Source organism: Martes martes (genome assembly GCF_963455335.1).
Source record: "Martes martes genome assembly, chromosome: 18".
Taxonomy (NCBI): domain Eukaryota; kingdom Metazoa; phylum Chordata; class Mammalia; order Carnivora; family Mustelidae; genus Martes; species Martes martes.
The window spans coordinates 12,134,527-12,153,691 of NC_137906.1; the positions used below are offsets into that span (position 1 = coordinate 12,134,527).

Here is a 19,165-nt window from a genome sequence, read left to right on the forward strand (position 1 = left end):
ATTTAAAACCTCATGGGGGGAATCGAGGTCTTGGGAAAGAGCTCCTAAAATTAAAGGGCTTTATAAAACGGGGAAACAACTTGAAAACGATGGACAGAAACAGGGTGAGGGGCGGCGGCCCGTCCGGAGCAGCCCATCTGTGAGATTTCATCCGAACACGGTCACTCCGAGGCAGAAGGATCGTCAAGGCGGCTGGGGAGGGGCTGCGGGAAACGGTCTTTCCTTCCGGCCAAACCAGCAGTGGGGCCGAGGTCAGGCGGCCTTCTGCCTCCCAGCTTCTAGAACCTGGTTCTAGAACAAGGAGTGCACTTACAGACTCGCGCGGACGTGTCCGCGCCCACAGGCTGGGCTGCCCTGAGGCCCCTTTCAGGGGAGCTGCGTCCTCCCAAAGACAGGGAGCTGGGCCGTGGACCCCCGAGGCGTCCCGCGCCCCACACAGTTGCTCACACTCCCGGACTGACAGCTGAGCTCCAAGAGCCCGGGGAGCCGTGTTTCTTCTCTGACACGTTCTCACGTTCGACGACGCGCTCCCTTCTTTGCGTGAGGCCTGTTTCTGTTCTACGAAGAGACTGGCCCCAAGGCCAGATGCAAGCCTGCTCTTTCTCCTGAACTCTGGACCCAGGAGAGAGCTTCCACCACGGGGGCTCGCGTCACTCCCTCCGGAGAGGGTGGCGGCCTCCCAAGTGCTCCACGGAGAGCCAGAGACCTGTTCTCAGGAAAGCGAGCGTGCGGACCCAGTGATGCTGGAGGCCTCAAGCCGGTGAGCAGCAGGAAAGGGACCAGGATGTCCCCACTGGACCCTGTATGGTCAGGCTGCTTGAGGCAAAGTGGGGACCCCCACGCTCCAGCGGTGCCAACACCCCCACCCTGAACTTGTTCCCTCCCAGCTCGAGAATCACGGATTACTCATTTTATCAACCCAGAAAACCCCCCTCATCTTCTCAACTTTGCTCGGTTCTTAAAGAGAAAAACAGCAAACCTCAAACATGAACCCGCCAGAGAGGGAAGCCGACGGGCCTGGCCGTGGGCACACAGACCCCGTTGCTCCAGGGTGCCCTCGTGTGGCTCTGCATGGTGGACCCGGTGAGGGGTCCTGCCATCCCCGGAGCATGGGGCAGGGCCAGGACGGCCACGTCCCAGGACTCGGGGCTGTTCCGGCATCTGTCGAGACCCCTCGAGGGACACACGCCATGTAAACGTGTCAGAATTTACAGAGCTGGTGGTAAAGGGACAGTCTGTCCGATTCCCCACGGTGCCGTCTGGCCGGTCCGCGGCTAGCACGCGGTACTCGGGAGGGCGTCAGAGTGGACAGATGCAGACAGCTCAGGAGGTCCACCCCGGGGCGCCAGGAGCCACGTCTCCACGGCCTTCAGTGTCCCACACTGCCCCGTGCACTGGGCCCTGTGACACCGCCGTGACCTTGGGGTACAAGCCTCTCCCTTCCAACACGATAGCAGACTGTCTTGCTGGGAAATGCCCAACTACTGAAAAGGGGTGACGTGTATGACTTCCTTCCTGGGCAGAGAGGGTGTTTTCCCGTCTCTGGTGCTGGTAAACATGGTGACCGGTCCAGCAGGACGACGAGACGAGGCACCTGGTACCAGGAGCACAGGGCCTGTGTGCCCCGGGGCACGGCGCGGGGGAGGTGGGCTCATCCCGAAGAGCATACACCTTTGGCCTGGCTGACCTCTTCACACGCACGCGAACCCCGGGGTGATCAATAAGGTCCTCGGACCCCTGAGGCCACGGTGACACCGCCTGATGCCAGAATGGACCTATTTCTGCTTCTCCCAATCCTGGCCAGGTTGGCCTGCTCTCTAGGAGGGCGGGTGTGTTTGTGGCTTGTGGTGGGTCCCAGGCAGCCCCAATTCGGAGGGCCGCAGTCCTCTGGTGACATCTGGCCTGGTGCCCTTGCTTCTGGGTTGGGGGAGGCTGTCCCTTGGTTGGCTCTGAGGGCACAGAGGCGGGGGCCGTCCCGGGCCGTCAGGTATCCGTCCCAGGACGTGCGGCAGCATGAGACGACCAGAAACCCATGCAGAAGCTCACTGTCTGTGAACCCAGAGTGGCTGTTCCCCCAAGGCCCAGCCTGAGCCGACCCCACAGGGTCCCCTTCCCAGCCCCAGCAGGAGCTGAAAGGGCGTGAGCTCTCCGTGTGACGCAACACCAGCCACTGACATTCTGACCTCTCCGCGCTCCCTCCTCATGGAACCCCTGCCCGGACAGTGCGATCGTCACCCACAATGAGCAGAAACCCAAACATATTAAGAGCTGGGAAAGCAAAGGGTCAGAGCCAGACTGACCCGATCAAGCAAATGCCTGATGCGCGTCCGTGGCTGAGTGTCCTGAGTTCTCTGCAGATGGTGTGACAGCTTTTCCACGGTAGACAAACCTGGGCAGTCCCCCTCGCAAGGACCCCGTAAACGATGACCACGGGGGAAGCAGCAACAGGCGAACTGAAGGCAGGTCCTGGGGTCAGACCCTTAGAGGCAAGGCCCAAGGCAAGGACCTGACTCGCCCGTGTGCGCGCCTCGGCCTCCGCCCAACCCGTGTGCCCGCTCATGCACACGCCACACGCCACAAGAGACCAAGTTTATAAAGCAACGGAAAACGTCGATGTAGAACGGAGTGCGACTTCTCATCACTGAGGACGGCACACTGGTCAAGTCCATGCCCATGTCACTGAAGCCAACAGGTGTGGATGTCACAAGAGGGCTTTTCCCCCATTTTAAGCTTGGTGCAGTAGAAATGCCTCATTCGGGCACTGAGGACGCCAGGGCAGCCGTCACCACGGGGCCAGGGAGGACAGGCCGCACGTGTCCCCAGCAACCGGCAACTGCGGGCTGTGGTGGCAAGACGGCTTGTCACACCCAGCCCAGCCGCGGTGCCACGGGTGGGGTGCATGGTCCTGCGTGAACGGCCTGGAAGCAGAGTTCCACGGTTTTCCTCTCGTTCTGAAGCCAGTATCTGACGTGGCCCGTGAGGCCTGCTCCTCCTCTCAGCGGTTTTCTGGGGACTGTGTGCTCTCACGGCTGCTGCTGTCGGGGCGGGTGGGCGCAGGCAGCTTTGCTGGGAGGGGGAGACCAATGCTGAGGACAGGCTACTTCCAGGAAGAAAACTGTCCCCGCCGGACTTCGGTGCAGGGCCCGGGGCTGCTGTGCCACACGGGGCCCAGTGCCGGGGCAGCCGGCCACGTTCAGAGTCACTTTTCACAGACGCGCTTGACATTTCCTGAGAACGTGCTCCACGAGGAGCTGGAGAACTGTGATCTGGCGGGCTCCTTCCTGCTGTGGGAAACCGCTCCAGGCAGCAGGGGGTGACTGCAAGCACAGGGGACCCTCCCTGGGGAAGCTGGTGCCACTCACCGGGTCCCGTGGCCAGGAGTTCGCAGAAGCCAAAGGCAGGGGCGGCCCCCGCTCCCGGCCCCAGTGCCGCAGGCACAGGAGACGGCGGGACATACGGCAGGAGGTACACGTGGTAAAGCCAGTGTGACTCGGTGACAGAGGTGGTGGGAGCGACTCGGCCAGTGCTCCCCACGGCAACCCGGCACGGGGCCTCGGGCCGCGGAGGACATGGCGCTCACCGATTCCTAGCTTTCTGCCCCCAAGGGCAATCCAGGCGGCCGCCGATCTTTCTTGAAGTTAGCAGATGGAGCAGCGGTGGCGACTCTTCTCGGGATTTATGCCGGCTCACAGCCCAGACCCACAGCTGTTACGCTGTCCGCAGACGTGGCCTCACAGACATGAGCTTCCTCCCGCGTTTATCTCAGATCTATGATGAAGCCTCAATTCATTTCAACGAAACAACAAGTCTTTGGGGTCCAAAGCCAAACCAGAGTCCCCTCCCCCCGATTAATGCCAAGACTTTCCGTGTCGCTACTTTAGGGCACAAACCCCACAAGACAGTCTGAGCTTTGGCAGGTCCTCCCGCTCTCCTGCCTCCTCCCGCTCGGCGGCTCACGGGCCTTGTGCCTGCCGGGCCCTACTGCGCGTGGCCTCTGTCGTCCTCGGGGGCCAAGGCTGCTCCAGAAGCCTGGTCTGTGTGCATGGCCGGGCCGGCCCGTGACCCAACCCTCAACCACAGGCCTGGGAGGAGAGACGGTGCAAGGGAGAGGGAAAATAAACACGAGCACTCCCGGGCCGCGCGATCGGCTGTCCGAACTTGTTTATGGGTTTTGTTTTATACCACAGCAGGGGCAGGAAACAGAACAAGGAGGACGAGCGTGTCTGGGAGCAGGTCAGCGTGGAGCCTCCTCGTCACGGTCCGCGGGCGGCAGGAGGCCGGTGGTCAGGGCCCGGCCCCAGAATCCCTTTCGGCGAGCATCCCACTCGGCCCCCACACAGGGTACGTCACTCCCCGGTTCCGGGTCCCTGTGGGCCGGCGGCCGCGATCACCCCGGCTTGCGCTGTCACAGTCCCACTGGGTTCCTCCACACGCGACCTTTTAACCTCAGGTTCCCCGGTGGAAGAGGCAGAGGTGGCAGCGGTGGCCGGGGTGGCCGGGGTGGCTGGGGTGGCAGCCGCTGCCGCCGGCTCCTCGGGCCCCACCTCGCACACCCGCGTGACCACCACCGGCGTGGACGAGCTAGCCTGGGCTGCCAGGAGCTGCAGGGGGCTGGTGAGGGCTAGGAGTGGAAGAAAAGAGATGTGCGTTGGGAACGGGCGAAGACCAGCGCAGGCCACCTCTGAGCACACGGGACCCCCGCTCCCAGCACGCCCAACCCCGGGGTGCCTGCCCCTCGCCAGCTAAGCCTTGCGTGCCATGCCCTCCCTGCCCCCACCCCGCTCTCGCCCGAGGGGCCTCCTCTTGTTGTTGCCACTGGCATCCCTATAGACAGCCAAGGGCTCCTGCCCTCACCCCTAGCAGGTGCTTAACACAGGCCGCCTGCCCTGAGCCACCCTCCCTGCGCCCGCCCTTCCCTCCCACCTCTCGTCTGACCCAGTGGGGCACAAGCACCGGGACTGGGGGATCTGCCTCTGCGGCAGGGGTTGAGCCTTGGCCCGACCACGGGGCCCGTGGATCGAGGGGACATGCGATCTCGTGCCGCAGGCCTCACTGGCAGAACAGTGGGGCTGAGGCGAACAGGCGTGGGCAGGGCCTCACCGTAAGTGCTGCCGGCTAAACTGTTGGTGGGGACCGCGTGCTTGCCGTTCTGAGTGACGGCCCGGACAGGGAGGTGGTGCTGCCCGAGGGTCACCGGTGTGGCTGGCTGCAGGATGGTGACCGTGTGTCCGGGGACCCCTGGGGCCATCTGGCTGGCCACGGTCTGGATGACGCGGCTGGCGGTGGGGATGGTGGCGAACGCAATGGTGGGCTTCTCCTCCAGGCCTGCAGGAGAAAGGGTGTCAGAACCCTATCCGCCCAGTGGGGTGGCCCACTCTCCTTCATGCTCAGCAGGAAGTCTGTTTATGGGGGAACGGACCGTGGTTTTGAAGCATCGACTATTCTCAAAAGAAACATCCCCCAATGAAATACATTCCAAGTAAGAGAAAAATGTAGGATTTTAGAAAAACCTCTAAATACCTTCAACTTAAACCAATCCAAACACAATGGGGAAAAGAAAACGTTATTTGGAACAAAAAGATTGGCAAACTGCTTCGTTGTCATGACGCTATGAAGGGGCTGCGGGTCAGCAGACGGAGGCTCTCGAGCCCAGGAGACCATGTGTGGCTCGAGGGCTCCCGCCCAGGCAGCTGCGCTCTTGGTACTGACCCCATGACCCCCTGGGCTCGAGACGCCACACACAGGGACCTGTGGCGACTTTCTGCGGGACCACTAAAGCCCCCCGGCTGGGGGCCTGGAACCATCACCCTCTGGATGGCAACATCAAGCCCGTGTCCCAGGCCTGTCACCTCGGGGGCCGCACACCTGGAGGCGGTTTAGAGGACCATCGGCGTGGATTTAAAAGGACATGCTCCCCCAGACAGTAAGTAGCAGGGAGGAAAGGCAGCAGCCTGAGAATCGTCGGCCCCCAGGGACTGCCTGTTGCCCGGGCAGGTGAGCACCATCCCCATCCCAGCCCGGTGAGCACACGCCCTCCTTACCTCTGGCCTCGCTGCCCAGGTCCAGCACGGCTGTGCCCGCTGCCTCGTGGGCGCCCCCTGCCGAGGCCTGGCTGGCGAGGATGTAGCCATTGGCGGAGCTGGCAGAGGTGGTGACCACCCTGAGCATGGTGACAGGGGGGGCCTGCTGCACGACGTGGATCGCGTGGCCCGATGGCTGCTGCGCCGTCACTATGGACGCCGGCATGTAGGCGACGGGCTTGGCCACCAGGCTGGGCGGGCGGGGAGGCACGGCCATGATCACGGGCTGGGCACTGACGGGAGAGCCTGCGCGAGAAGGAACAGGAGCGCTAAAGCCCGCAGACGCGCGAGGCTCCGCTCCGCCACGCCGGGGGCAGGGACAAGACCATCTTACCAGGCGCACTTTGGGAGTACCGATACTCTGGAACAGACGCTAGCTTTGACCCAAAGTCAGGGTCGTGTGGAATGGGTGAGCCCTCTCGAGACAGGCACTCTGGGGTCTGCAGGCCACTAGAACGAGGGGACATTAGCCCGGGGTGAGTGGGCGAAGCTGGAGCGCTCCTGAGGAAGACACAAGAGAAGGGACCGTGGCCGTGAGTACACGAGGTCAGAAATGAAAGCGGTGCTTCGCAAACACAGACACCCCGACGTCCACGCTTCGTGGCCCCTTGGCCAGCCTTTCCCGATGCTTCTCTGTTCTCATGAGGTGGTTCCCACGCTAGCGCAATCCCGCGCGGTGACCACGAGCTACCGGAAGGACCAACGGCCAGCAGGCGTTTAAGCCCAAGAAGTGGGAGACGCCGTCATTTACGGCTTCCAGAGAATTTGCTCCCTGAAGGGGACCAGCCAACCCCCCACGGGATTGTTAAGGAGCTAGGCTTTGGTGGGACGGACCTACGGCCGGAGGACCAGACAGGCTTTGGGTGCACGGCTGTCCGGCTCACACGGCTACTAGTCTGGGGGAGGCTGCTCCCTCTGTCACCATTCACCATGGTCCGGCTCGTGCTCCGCTGGGGCTGTCCCGGGACTGGCTGCGCAGCGTGGGGACTCGTGGTCCCTCCGAGTCCCAGGGTCAACGCAAACTCTCCAAGGCAGGACGCCGGGGCTGCCTGGAGGAAGCAGTCTTTGCTCTGCGTTTCTCGTGAGCACGGTAAATGCCCCCGTGGGTGGTACTGGTCGCCCCTCCAGACATGGGGTGCTGCGGGCGCCCTGGTCTCCTCAGGCACAGACCCGCACCCTCCCCCCGCCCCTCCTGCTCTCCCACCTCTCAGCTGGCTGGTCCACCTCCCACCCAGACCCGGAGCGCGTCTGCTCCTGCCCAGTCTTCCCAGCCCCTGCGCCTGTGACAGACAGCCTTCCTCTGACCTCAGGAGCCCAAATTCCTGGCAGGCCCTCTTTAGCTGTGCACTGAGCCTACCCTGCTTTCTACCCGCCTGCCACCCGACACAACACACCCACCGCCTTCCTCCTATAGAACCCAGATCTGCGGCCGTGAGACGCCCTCCTTCTCCTGAAGACACAGCGCGCAGCCTTCCTCCCGGGCCCAAGAATTCCCTGCTGGCCACTGCGCAGATTCACGAGACTGTGGCCCTCACTCCCAGGGTGACGGTGAAGACAGGCCCCCTTGTCGTCCTCCAGAGACACCCCCGATCAGGGTTCCCTGGGAAGTGCCGGGCGCATAGAGCCAGCCCCGTACCTACTCCCCTAGCTGGCCAAAGGCTCGTCTGACAAGTGACAAGTCATGGCGCTCACCATTAAGGTCTACGCTGCGTCCCCAGAAATCACCAGTGCTTCACCAGGGGGCCTTGCTTGGAGCTGGTGGGTAGGATGGTCCCTAACCCAGTGACCGGTGTCCTGTCACGGGGCAATTTAGACACTGGCGTGCTCAGGGGGAATGGCAGGGGAGACGTGGGTGGAGGTCGGGGAGCCCCCTCCATGAGCCCGTGGGCGCCAGAGGTCGCCAGCAAAGAGCCAGGAGCAGGGAGAGGTCTGGAGCGGATGCCCTCATGCTGCAGAGAAACGCACCCCACTGCCACTGGGGCCTCTGGCTGCAGGAGCGTGAGGGAGGAGGAGCTGTCGTCCGGCCACACGTCTCTGGGCCGCCCCCCTTGCGAACTCAGCCACTCCAGAGCACTTCTCTCCAAGCCCTACTCATGTGACGTGGTGCTCGGGAAAACGTGAGTTCAGCTGACGCGTTCTGAATTCCTACCTTACCAGTACGACTGTCACCTTTGCTCCAATTTCTGCTCTGGCTACAGAACTGAGAATCAGGCCAGACCCCATACCAGACGTTTCTGGAGGTCTGAGCAGTCTTTCACGGAATCACATTAGCTACACGATGTGGAAAGCACGAAGTTTCCTTCCAGGGGAAGAATTTCGGAGAGCATCTGTCCTCTCTTGCCCCATGCCCTCCCTGGACTGGCGACCCTGGGAAGACCTCTGGGCCCGTTCACGTGCAGAGCGGGAGGCGCCCTGACCAGAGGACAGATGGTGCCCACTTCTCAACGGCAGCTCCGTTAACGACACAGCCTGTCTGAGCTCGGCCAGACCCGGCCTGTCGGGCCCTCCGCCAGCACGCTCGCGTCCACGGAACCCTGCACGCCCCTTCCACTCCTCTCTGGCTTCAGGTGCTGGTCCCACCGCCGCCCACGTTTACGCTTCTGAGAACGGACATGTCAGAGAAGCAGCCAGTGGCCCACTTACTAACTTCACTGTCCCAGAGTCACCGGTCCTGACACCCGTCTCACTCAAAAACATAAAAGTGACCCGTTTGAAGAGCCAGAGGTGGTCCCGTGAACGTGGACGTCTGGGGAGCCAGGCTGCTGAGCGAGGGCAGAGCAGGGGCTTACCTGGACGACAGAGGCCCGAAGGGGGTGCGGAAACAGGAGACGCCCCTCTGCCTCCGTTTTCGGAATGCCTGTTCCACGAGCTTCGCTTCTGAAGCAGGGTCTATTCGCCAAAAAGACCCCTTCCCAGGCTCCTCCTGGGAACGAGGGACTTTAATAAAGTAACGGTTCAAAGAGAGGTTGTGTCGGATGGAATTCTGTGGGCAAGCAGAGATAGTCACCAGTTAGCATGTCAGAAAACGGCATCTGAACGTAACAGACACGAGACCAGGGGCGATGGGAGAGCCCAGTGTTCGTGCTGGTGCGGGCGCTCCACAGGGGGCAAGGTCACTCGATTCTACCGGGAAGTGCAAAGGCACAGTGGTAGCTTTTCCTAATAAAATTTAGCATGGCATTTCTTGGACAAAAAGTGAAACAGAAAGATGAGCCATGACTCAGAGTCTGCAGATCAGAACTTGTACTAAGTCAACTGCCATGGGGCAAACGTTTCTGAACAGGGCTGACGGTCCCGGTACACGCGGGCCGCTGTGAGACCACAGGGGCACAGTCCATTTCTAACACAGCGCAGGATCGGAAGCCACCATAGGCTTGAAAACACCAGGCAACCACCCTCCCTTCTCTGGACGTCGGAGGGAGAGAAGACTATTTGGACTCACTGGGGCTGTCGCTCAGTTCTGATGTACCACGGGCCATCAGCAGAGACACTCCCCCCGGGACCACTCTGTCCCACAGAAAATGACCTCCCCGTTAACCTCCTTGTTCCCAGACTGGGAGTCTGGCTTCTTGGACTCGGGTCTCACCTGCCAGCCTTTGTCAGCCGTGCGGTAGTAGGGGTAATGCTTGGTGATGTGGGCGTAGATCCCACTTAGTGTTAGCTGCCTGTCCTGCGCAGACGAGATGGCCTGCACGATCAGCTGAGCGTAGGAGTACGGTGGCTTCGACTCATCCTGAAGGGAAAGGCAGTGGCCGTCAGCTCCGGCAGGCTTTCCGGGCCACCCGCGTGTGCCCCCGCTCCTGGAGAGTACCCGAGTCCAGCTAACTCAATCCCAAGGACCACCCATGGCCTGCCAACGCGCGTGCACTCAACGAGGGACAGCCGTTCCAGCCCCACAGGAAGAAACCAGATTTTCATCATAATTTAATTCTGAAATTTCTCACTTCCTTGGCAAATCGATTTAAAGATAGGTATCAGAGGAGAATGAGCTAAGATACCAAAGCTGTAAGGAAAAGCCCTGAAGCCGTCGTGTCACCCACAGAAGGGATGAGGACAGAAGGCCGAGGAGGTACAGAGCCGGAGAGAGGGCCTGGGGCCTGAGCAATGTCACTGAGGGAGCCACGTGTGCTATCCAGGCAGGGGGCTGGCGTCCTGCCCCCGAGCGCGGCTCCTTCTCATGCCCGCACCCTGCGAGCCCGCCGCGCTCACTGGAGCAGCCCTGGGTGTGCCTGCACCGTGCCCCGGGCACGGTCACCACGCAGCCGCGTGCGCCGTGAGGCCTGAGACCTTAGGGCTGTCCCCTCCAGATGTGTCTGCCTGCTGCTCCGAGGCGGCCTTCGCGGCAAACTCTGCGGCCAGCTGCAGGTCCGAGGTCACGTTCTGAACAAAGCGGTAGCCGGACGACCCAGCCCCACGTGGACTGGCCGGGCAGGAGTTGGGAACACTGCGGAGAGAAACGACACGGCCTGAGTTCATGACCCTGGCAAGGAAGACTTGAAGTCACAGGACTTCAGGACCTGCCAGGTGATGCTGGGCGATGCCGGGCGACGGGGAAATGCGACCCCTTCCTTCCCGGTGCCGTAAGGATGCCACACCTTGCCTCTGATAAAGGACCACCCGAGAGCAGCCAGAGAACAGGTCGTGTCCACACGCGGCAGGTGCGATGTGTGGTATTACAGCAGCAGTTTCTGACCATGGTGCGGAGCTGTGGGTCCTGAACCCCTCCCCAGCACCGCACACAGCCTGGGCCCAGAGGGGCACCACCCACAGGGCAGGGGGTGCTGAGCCTGCCCTGGGCTGGCTGTCGTGTGCTCACTGTCCACACGAGGGCGCTGTGGACCAGGGCTGCGGAGACAAGGCCTTGAGCGGCGGCATCAGGACGTCTGGGATGGGCCCTCCCCCAGTTTCTCCAGGCGACGACTTCCACCTCTGTGGCCCCGTGGCTCTCTCTCCTGGGCTGCCGTGCCAATCGGGAAGTGGGGAATTGCAGCCAAATACATGGGCCAGACACACCTGTGGCTCAAGCAGGTCCTGAGCACACACTGGCCATTGCCAGGCCTGCAGGGTCCCTGGCCCGCATCCTGCTGGAGCTCGCCTGGCCCAGTCCAGCCAGCGCTGGCACAGTGCCTCTTGTTAACAAGGTGGACTTTGGTTATCAAACTATGATGAAATCCCCATTCTGAAAACTAATTCTATTACAAAATATTCAGAGAACACCAATGTAAACACTAGGTAACAAGCCCAGGTAAAAGGTGCCCCCTTGGCCAGCCCCACATGAGGCCACAGGCTCCCCATCCCCCATGGAGTCCGGCCCACAGGGCGGGGACAAGGCCAGTCACAGCAGACCTGGGCCCCTGCCCTCAGGAGAGCTCCTCCGAGGCAGTGCCCCACCAGGAGCGGTCCAGGAGGCCCCAGCTTTAGGAACATGTCCTGTGCTCCTGCATCCTCCCCTCCGTCCCTCTACTGAGCCTCCCGGGTGCCCCAGATTCGAGGACTCTTAGCTGAGAAGTTCTCTTTTTCTTAACTTAATTCGGAACCAGATAAACAAAACCCAAGCTCGTAACGTTAGGGGACCAGTAACACAGTCACACGCTCCGAAGCAGGCTTCTCAAACACAGCCATCTGGGAACCAAACGCCACCGTGTGGCACGAAGCTGTGGTTCAGCGGTCACATGACCCTGAGGTGAGGCGCCTTTCCTGAAGATTCTCTGCGCTGTGCTCCGCCAAACAGAGCAGAAGCACGGGACGCCTGGTGTGTGGCAGCCCTATAGGCCCGCTTGGTTCCCGCACACACGCGGCGCCCCCTGTGGACCTGAACACAGTAAAGCACATCAGACCACAGGGACAAGAACCATCACTCGTGGACACAAAGTCACAGCCAGCCAGGGGGCAGGTGGCTTCCTGACCTTGTGTGATGCAGACCGGCTGCCCTTACCAGGGGCGAGGACACACACGACCTCTGGGCTTAGGCACATGGGGCCGTGCTGGCCGCCACAGGTCACTATCTTGCAGAAGACTGCAGAAAATGTCTCTCTTAACTCTCAGAGGCAAAACCCAGAGTAAAGGCTGTCATTCACCAAGAGTGATTTCGAACAGGAATAATCCACAGGGGAGCAAGCACGCGGGCAGCCGGGGACTCGTGCCGGCCAGCGCTCGCAGGGGACAGAGCGCCACTGGGTAGGTCCCTGCGGGCCCATCCCAGGAGAATGTGTGTGTGCGCACAGCCCTTCTAGCCTCAGAGCCTCAAGCTTCCCCGTGAACCCCACTCAGTTGTCCCTGTGGGCCTGTCTGTGCTGAGACGGCTGTCCCTGGCACCTGGTGGCCCTGACGTCGCACCGCCTCTGGAAGAGAAGGATGAAAGCGAGAAGCCACATGAGCTCGGCTCCAAGATGGGCTTCCAAGGGGCGGGCGTGAGACGGGGGCTCAAGGGGCTCAGGGACCAACCAAGACACTCAGTGTCCCATACAGAGATATATCCCACCCTGCTGGAAATCTCCCTCCCTACTAGCAAAAGCTGGAAAAAAGTTTTGTTTTTGTTTTTTTTTTTTTTTGAGTAGACTCCATGCCCAATGTGGGGCTTGAACTCACGACCCTGAAATCAAAAGTTGCAGGCTCTACTGACTGAGCTGGCCAGGCTTAGCAAAGAACTGCTCACTTTGTCGGGGTGGTGGGGGAGTCTGCATCTGGGTACACGGGGAAGGAGCGGAGCCCGAGCGGCTGCCTCCTACCAGACATCACACCACACAAATGCCCGTTCTTCCCAATTCAGGATTCCAAGTGGAAATGCAGTGGAACGTGCACTTTCGACCATTGGTCGCTGCCTCCCCCTTATCTGGGAAACCAGCTCTGAAGTCACATTTTTGTTTCAGGTAAGACAGGTTCATGGTCTCGGGGGGCGGCTGCTTGGGCTGGCCTATGCTGCCAGCAGCTCTCTGGGCTGGGGCAAACCCAAGCTGGCTCTGTGACTGCCGGGCCCAGCATGGGACCTCTGTGACCACGTGGGTCACGCCTGGCCTTGACTCTGCACCCTATGTTGACAGATTCTGGAAAAGAAGGAGCAATCTGATGGGAAAAGGTGTTTCTAGGTCTCACTATGATGGTAAGAATTCATGGTGAGAAAAACCGGTGGAAAAGCAGGCAGGCCAGCCAATTCTGTCCCTGGGGCCCACTGTGGCCTCTTCCGTGGCGCCCCACTGCTACCCCTCCAGGCTGCCCCCAGGCTCCACCAGGCCCTGGACCCCCACTCAGATGCCAGCCCGCCTGGTCTGTCCTGGGACTGTGGGCATTTTCTTCCCATGCCAGCCTCCCCGGATTCGAACCGCACAGTCCAGATCAGTGTGGGCGCCTGGGACCACCCAGGTGTGGGGGCCGGAAGAGGCGGCTGGGCTGAAGTCTGGAAGGCCCAGTCAGGTCCTCTACCCTCCCGGGACCGCTCCTGGCTGTCATGCAGAGAACCACGGCCCCCGTGCCCCAAACAGTGTGCTCAGGACGGTTGCTGGGGGCATCTATGCCCCACGTCCTGCCCCAGCCCCTAGAGTGGCCACCGGGAACCCCCCGTGAGCCCCAGTCCCACACCACCGCTTCAGGGATCATCCAGATGGTTTTCTGGAAGCTCAGTCTTTTTTGTGGAGTGCTACTGAGATTTTCATTAGATTATTAATTTTTAGTCAAAAAACAGAATCGGCTCCTCAACGGCAGCTGAGCGAACAGACTTCTCAAGCAGAAGATCATCCTTTTGATGCAGACACAGAGCTGAGTGCTGATTCTGTTTCTCATTCACGCCTTTCGAACTTCTCTGAAGATTAGGATGTTTTTATTCTCTAAAACAAGCGGTTCGATTGAAGTAAACACCGTGTCTTCCTGAGACACCATTTTACGGAACCTACAGTCTTGCCTCCTCATCTCCCCGGCTTTGCTGAGCTGCACCTGCGGGGCCCATACAGGCGGGCGGTGGGGGGGGGGGGTGCTGAGAACAGCAAAACGGAGCATGACCTTGACCCCGGAAGGGCACAGACCACGTTGGTTAGCTGGAGAGAAGGCCGCTAAGACAATGCAGAAGACAGGGAAATGTCCTTGGAATTTTAGAAAGAGGAGAAAGAGAAGTTCAGTGAAGGGGGAAGGGGAGCCTACCCAGAACCCCGAGAGCCCTCGGGAGTCTCCCTGGCAACAGTCCAGTCAGCTCCCAGAGCTGCAGACGTGCTGGGGGAGGCAGGGACACAGGGACACTGTGTGCTGAGAGGATAAACATCAGGTCCAAGAGGGTCAGGAGCCCGGTGGGGGGGGTGGGGGGGGCACCAAACTCTCTAACGGCAACACTCAAAGCTAGAAAGTGATTTTAAGTAATGAGGGAAAAATGTGTCCCACTGAGAATTTGCCATGTAGTGAAACTCTTCATCTAGTGAGTAGAGAAAAACAATGATTTTTCAGGCATGGAAGATTTTTTTTGTGTTCTTAATTCACCTGTCCTGTACCCATTTCCAGGAACCAAGAGGAGGGTGTTCGCGGAAAGGGAAAAAGACTGGGCAGAGGGAGATCCCGGAATGACCGGGGAGCTGATCCCAGGGTCGCAGGTGCCCCAGCTGGGTCGAGGCGGAGGGAGGCCAGGCTCCCGAGGAAGGTCTTCCCAGCAGGTCCACACGAGGGATGGAACTGGGAGCGCGGGATGTTCATGCGGGGCAGCAGGTGGATGTGCGGGTCACAGGGACATGGGGACCGAGCCAAACGCAGTGAACAGGCCCTCAGACCTCTCCCCCACCCCAAACTGGGGCGGGAGCGGCCAGAGCGTGAGCGAGGAAACGGTGGGCGCTGCGGCCGGCATGGGCACACTAAGAGAACACCAGCACTCACGGACCCAACAGTCTTGAGGTTCTGGCCCCGAATGTCCACCCAGAAGTCAGTATGAGACACACCGAAAAGCTGAGCGTAGGGCCGTGGACCATGCAGGGGTGAGCCAACGCTGGCATCTGGGGACGTCTCCATTCTCATAGGACGTGCACGGATCCCCCTTGATGAAAACCCACTGTGTAAATCCCAGTGGCATCCGCAGGGCGGATGCCATCCCTGCGGTGCCCCCAGATGCCACTCAAGCGTCGCATACAACCTACTGGGCGGCACCGGGTCTGCGGACGTACGCGTCCCCCCCACCCCGGGATCGGGCATCTTGCCCTCGACACGCCCGAGGTCAGCGCAGGTCCCAGCTCCTCTCCCCATCACTGTTCCTCGATCCCCATAGCTCTGACCCTCCCAGAGCTTATCTTCAACAAAATAACCAAATCTGAGAATCCATCGCCCCCACGGAAGACACATAGGCAGACGTTTCGGCAGGGCTGCCCCTGAGGGCAGGACCCTGGAAACGGCCCATGGGTCCCCTTGTGGGGACTCAGGAAACAAATCCCAGCCCCTGCAGTGTGGTGACAAGGGAAGGAAAAACCCACAGCAGCCCTTTGAGACAAGCTGTTGGGGGACGGCACCGAGCCGGTCCTGGGAACGGCGCGCTCCTCGAGCTTCATTCTCGGGAATGTTTGAGTTGTGTGTGATGCACACACAGTAATTCTGTAACCTGGAAAGAATGAGAGAACAGGGAAAGAAGAGCCAGAGGCCAGCTTCTGAGGCCTCTCTTAGGAACGCTTATGATAAATGTGATGCTGCGAAATCCTGGGAAGCTATTTCAAAAGCCCAACACGTTTCTGCAACGCATGCTGCTCCGTGCACAGCGGTCGGCACGCTGGCCCGAGGTGCTGGTCAGCCCAGGAGCCGCCAGGCACACAGACCTTGAGGGGCAGCCTGTCTGGGGCAGACCTTGTGGGGAGGCCCCCCGGCCCCTGCACTCCAGGTTCTTCCTGCTTCCCAGGGTGTGGGGCCTGGGAAAGGCCCACTATCGCCGGCTCATGGGCCCACGCCGAGCAGCAGTGCCCACAGGTTGGGCGTCGCCCACGAGGCATGGCCAAGAACACTCAAAGCAGGAACCTTCAAAGGGCCCCAGTGAGATGTGGCCAAGAACCAGAAAATGGCTACTCCAGTGAAGATAAGAACTTTCTCTCAGCGTTTTAGAGCTGAAATACCTCCTGGCACAGATTCTGGCAGAAGGGAAAACAGAGAGAACGCGGGGGGCCCGCCTTTCTGTATGGACGATCCAATTTTTATTTCTTGGAGTTTGGGAAGGGCAAGGGACCAGGTGGGGGTGCGAGGTCCACAGGAGAGGTGCCAGAAAGGAAAGTGGCCCCCAAGTGAGCCTCAGACACTAGGGTTCCTGGAGCAACGATGCATCACTGGGCAGAGGCCCCTGCTGGCGTGACGGGAGGCGTCTGGAGGCAGGGCTGGGAGCTGTGATGCAGGAAACATCACCCCAAGAAAGGGCCCCCGTCGGCTGGAAAAACACAAGCACTTCTCCCCAACGGACGGGATGGGATGGATCGCAGGGAAGGGAAGGTGGCCGAGCTCCAACCACCGACGGGGTGGACTGTGCCTGAAGACCACGGTCAAGGGTGGTTTCAGTTTGAAGTCGGTGGCCTAGATTTTGCCAGAGTCACAACAAACATTACTCAGGTTTCTGAGCTCTACATCTTGAAAAAAATCAAGGAAAGGAAAAGCTTCTTAAAGAAACCGCTTGTAAAGTCTGGCTCTTGTGAAGACCAGCTCCGCGCACCCCCCCTTCTGCCTTCATTTCCACCCTGTCCCTGAAACTCCCGGCTCCAAGAGCTCTCTATAGATTGGGGTCTCGGTCTGTAAAACCCAGAAAATGATGAACTGATTTTTTCTTCCTAAAAACACCACTTTGCAAAAAAACAAAAAAAAAAGTCAACAAAATGCTGCTGAAGACAGCAGAATTTATTTCAAAGAGCATTCATTCATTTTCTGGGTGGAGTACATCAGTGCGTACACACACACACACACACACACACACACACACAGGCGCGCGCCCAAAACCAAAACACAAATCCAACCGCAGGCGCCACACCCCCTGGCCTGCCCAGGAAGCAGGAAAAGGGCAAACTGAAAGGAAGGCGGGTGGGGCCGCAGCATGGGGCGGGGCTGTTTGTTCTCCAGAAAGTTCCTCCCAGGAATGTTCCTCCAGGGACAGCCACTCAGAAAACCCTGGAGGGGACGGGGGGGGGGGGGGGGGGGGGGGGCTCAGGCCAGGGTGCTGGAGAAACCGGGTTCCGGCAGGAAAGCGACCCAGACGGAGGCCCCTAGGCGGCGCGGGTGAGCCAGCCAATGGCGAGAGCAGGACGCAGGCACACCAAACTAGGAAAAGGGGCTCCCTCCCCTCCCGCCGCTGTCTAGTCAGAAGGGACAGGAAGGGAGGGACAGCTGCGGCAGGCAGGCCACTCGCAGGGGGCCAGCCCCACCCCCTCTGCCCTGGGTCCCTCCTCCAGCGCTGTGAGGTGGGGAGGTGGGGGGGGGCGTCCCAGGGTGGAGGAGGGGGCGGGTGTTTGTAAACACACGGCCCCACCCCTGCAACCGCCCAGAAGATGAACAGATCTTGGCAAGTGAAACCACAAGGGCCCCTGAGGTTTCTAAACACTCAAGTGGATTCCACAGCGCTAAGATAAACGGATGTAAACAGAGGTCCTTTCTCTGATATTTAAAGGCCAGAAAGGGAGAGAGAGCCAGTCCCACAGTGGCTACTTTCTCCCCAAATCTTCTGCCAGATGGAAAGGAGAAGGGGGGGGGTGGGCAGGACACAGAGCCCCCACAAATCAGGCTGGGGCCTGGCCCCTCGCTTCCCCGAAGGCTCAGCACAGCTCCAGCCACACGGGCTCAACCCCTAACAGCAGCGTCCACACTTCCCTTGACTGCCTCCAGCTTGCGCCTCCTTCGGACACAAAAGTGACGTCCGGATCACAAAGCCTGGCTTGAATATTGTAACCGGGTAGCCACCGTTGGGACTTGGAATATTCCTGGGAGACAGATTTACTTTCTGAGGCCCTCCAGGTAAAAAACCAACACATTTTTCTTTCTTAGAAAGCGTCTATTGGGCTGGATCATAAGCAGATGGCCTGGGCCCTCCAGGCGCCCCCAGCCGCCCAGGACCAGCCGTGAGTGGCCAGCACCACGGGAGTGGCACGCGCCGCTGGTCACTGCGCCCCCGCGGCTGTAGGCCGCTCCCGGCCGAAGGTGTCAGGGCAGGCCTGGTTTTGTGTCAGCTTCGCTGAGAGGTAAGTCCCGCATTAGAGCACAACCCCGCATTTCTGGGGTACTCACGGAGTCAGCGGCCATCCCCACTGTCTGAGTCCACGGCGTTTCCATCGTCACCCCGGAAACGAATGCCGCAGCAGGTGGCCCCAGCCCCACAGCTGCCGGCCTGTCCCAGGCGTTTCCTGTCAACGGTGTCCTAACGGTGGCGGCTGGCTGCCCTGGCCGCCCTCGCTCCGCATCGTGTTCCCATGGGACAGCCACGCTCTGCCACGTGTCAGCGCTTCATCCCTTTTTATGGCCAAATAACGTTCCACCATGACTGCACATGTCTGACCCCGAGGGGCTCCCGCCTCGCGGCTGTCAGGGACACTGATGCCCTGAGCGCTTGTGCACGAGTTCCGGCCAGGACCTCCTGCTCCGGTGAGCTGCCGGGTCCGGCGCGGCCCGTCAGCCGTGCGAGGAAGAGCCAGAGCCTCATCTGCTGGGGCCACCTCATCTCCCCGCGTGTCATTTCCTATTCGTGGGTACATCACAGATACGTAAATGCAGGGATATTTTCACGTGAGCACGAAACTCCTGCTCTAGACTAAGTCCAGCTCACTGTCTACAACAACGAGATCACACGTGCCACGCGGGGCTTTGGAGCAGAGTCATTCTAGAAACCTGAAGTGAGCGACACTGCCGGCATCGCGGAGCACAGGACCTCACACGCATGTGGCTCGCAGGACGCTGCCGCTCGTCCCATCTCCCAGAGCCAGGACATCTGCCTCTGGGCTCACGACAAGGAAAAAAAACAAGGCCCAAGGAGGCCCCTGGTTCTCCCACTAGATACATGGCCAGAACCAGAACCGGGGGCCCAGGCTTGAGTTCCAGTCCACGCCATGATCAACACTGTCACTTCTTCCCTAAGAGAGAGACACACCTCGTCCCTGGCTCTTCAGGACCCG

The 19,165-nt window shown here is 60.4% G+C and overlaps 1 protein-coding gene across 1 annotated transcript in view; it reads right to left on the reverse strand.

The window, feature by feature from the left end:
* Positions 1–4,134: 4,134 nt before the first annotated feature.
* The window catches only part of FOXK1 (forkhead box K1), a 58,618-nt gene continuing 43,587 nt past the window's right edge, over positions 4,135–19,165 (reverse strand). The window contains exons 3-9 of the mRNA XM_080831017.1: positions 10,368–10,524; positions 9,667–9,813; positions 8,870–9,063; positions 6,415–6,581; positions 6,042–6,326; positions 5,101–5,325; positions 4,135–4,621 (exon numbers count right to left, since the gene is read on the reverse strand). Coding sequence (XP_080687143.1) covers positions 4,347–4,621; positions 5,101–5,325; positions 6,042–6,326; positions 6,415–6,581; positions 8,870–9,063; positions 9,667–9,813; positions 10,368–10,524 — 1,450 coding nt within the window. The 3' untranslated portion in view covers positions 4,135–4,346. The remainder of the gene's footprint in view (positions 4,622–5,100; positions 5,326–6,041; positions 6,327–6,414; positions 6,582–8,869; positions 9,064–9,666; positions 9,814–10,367; positions 10,525–19,165) is intronic.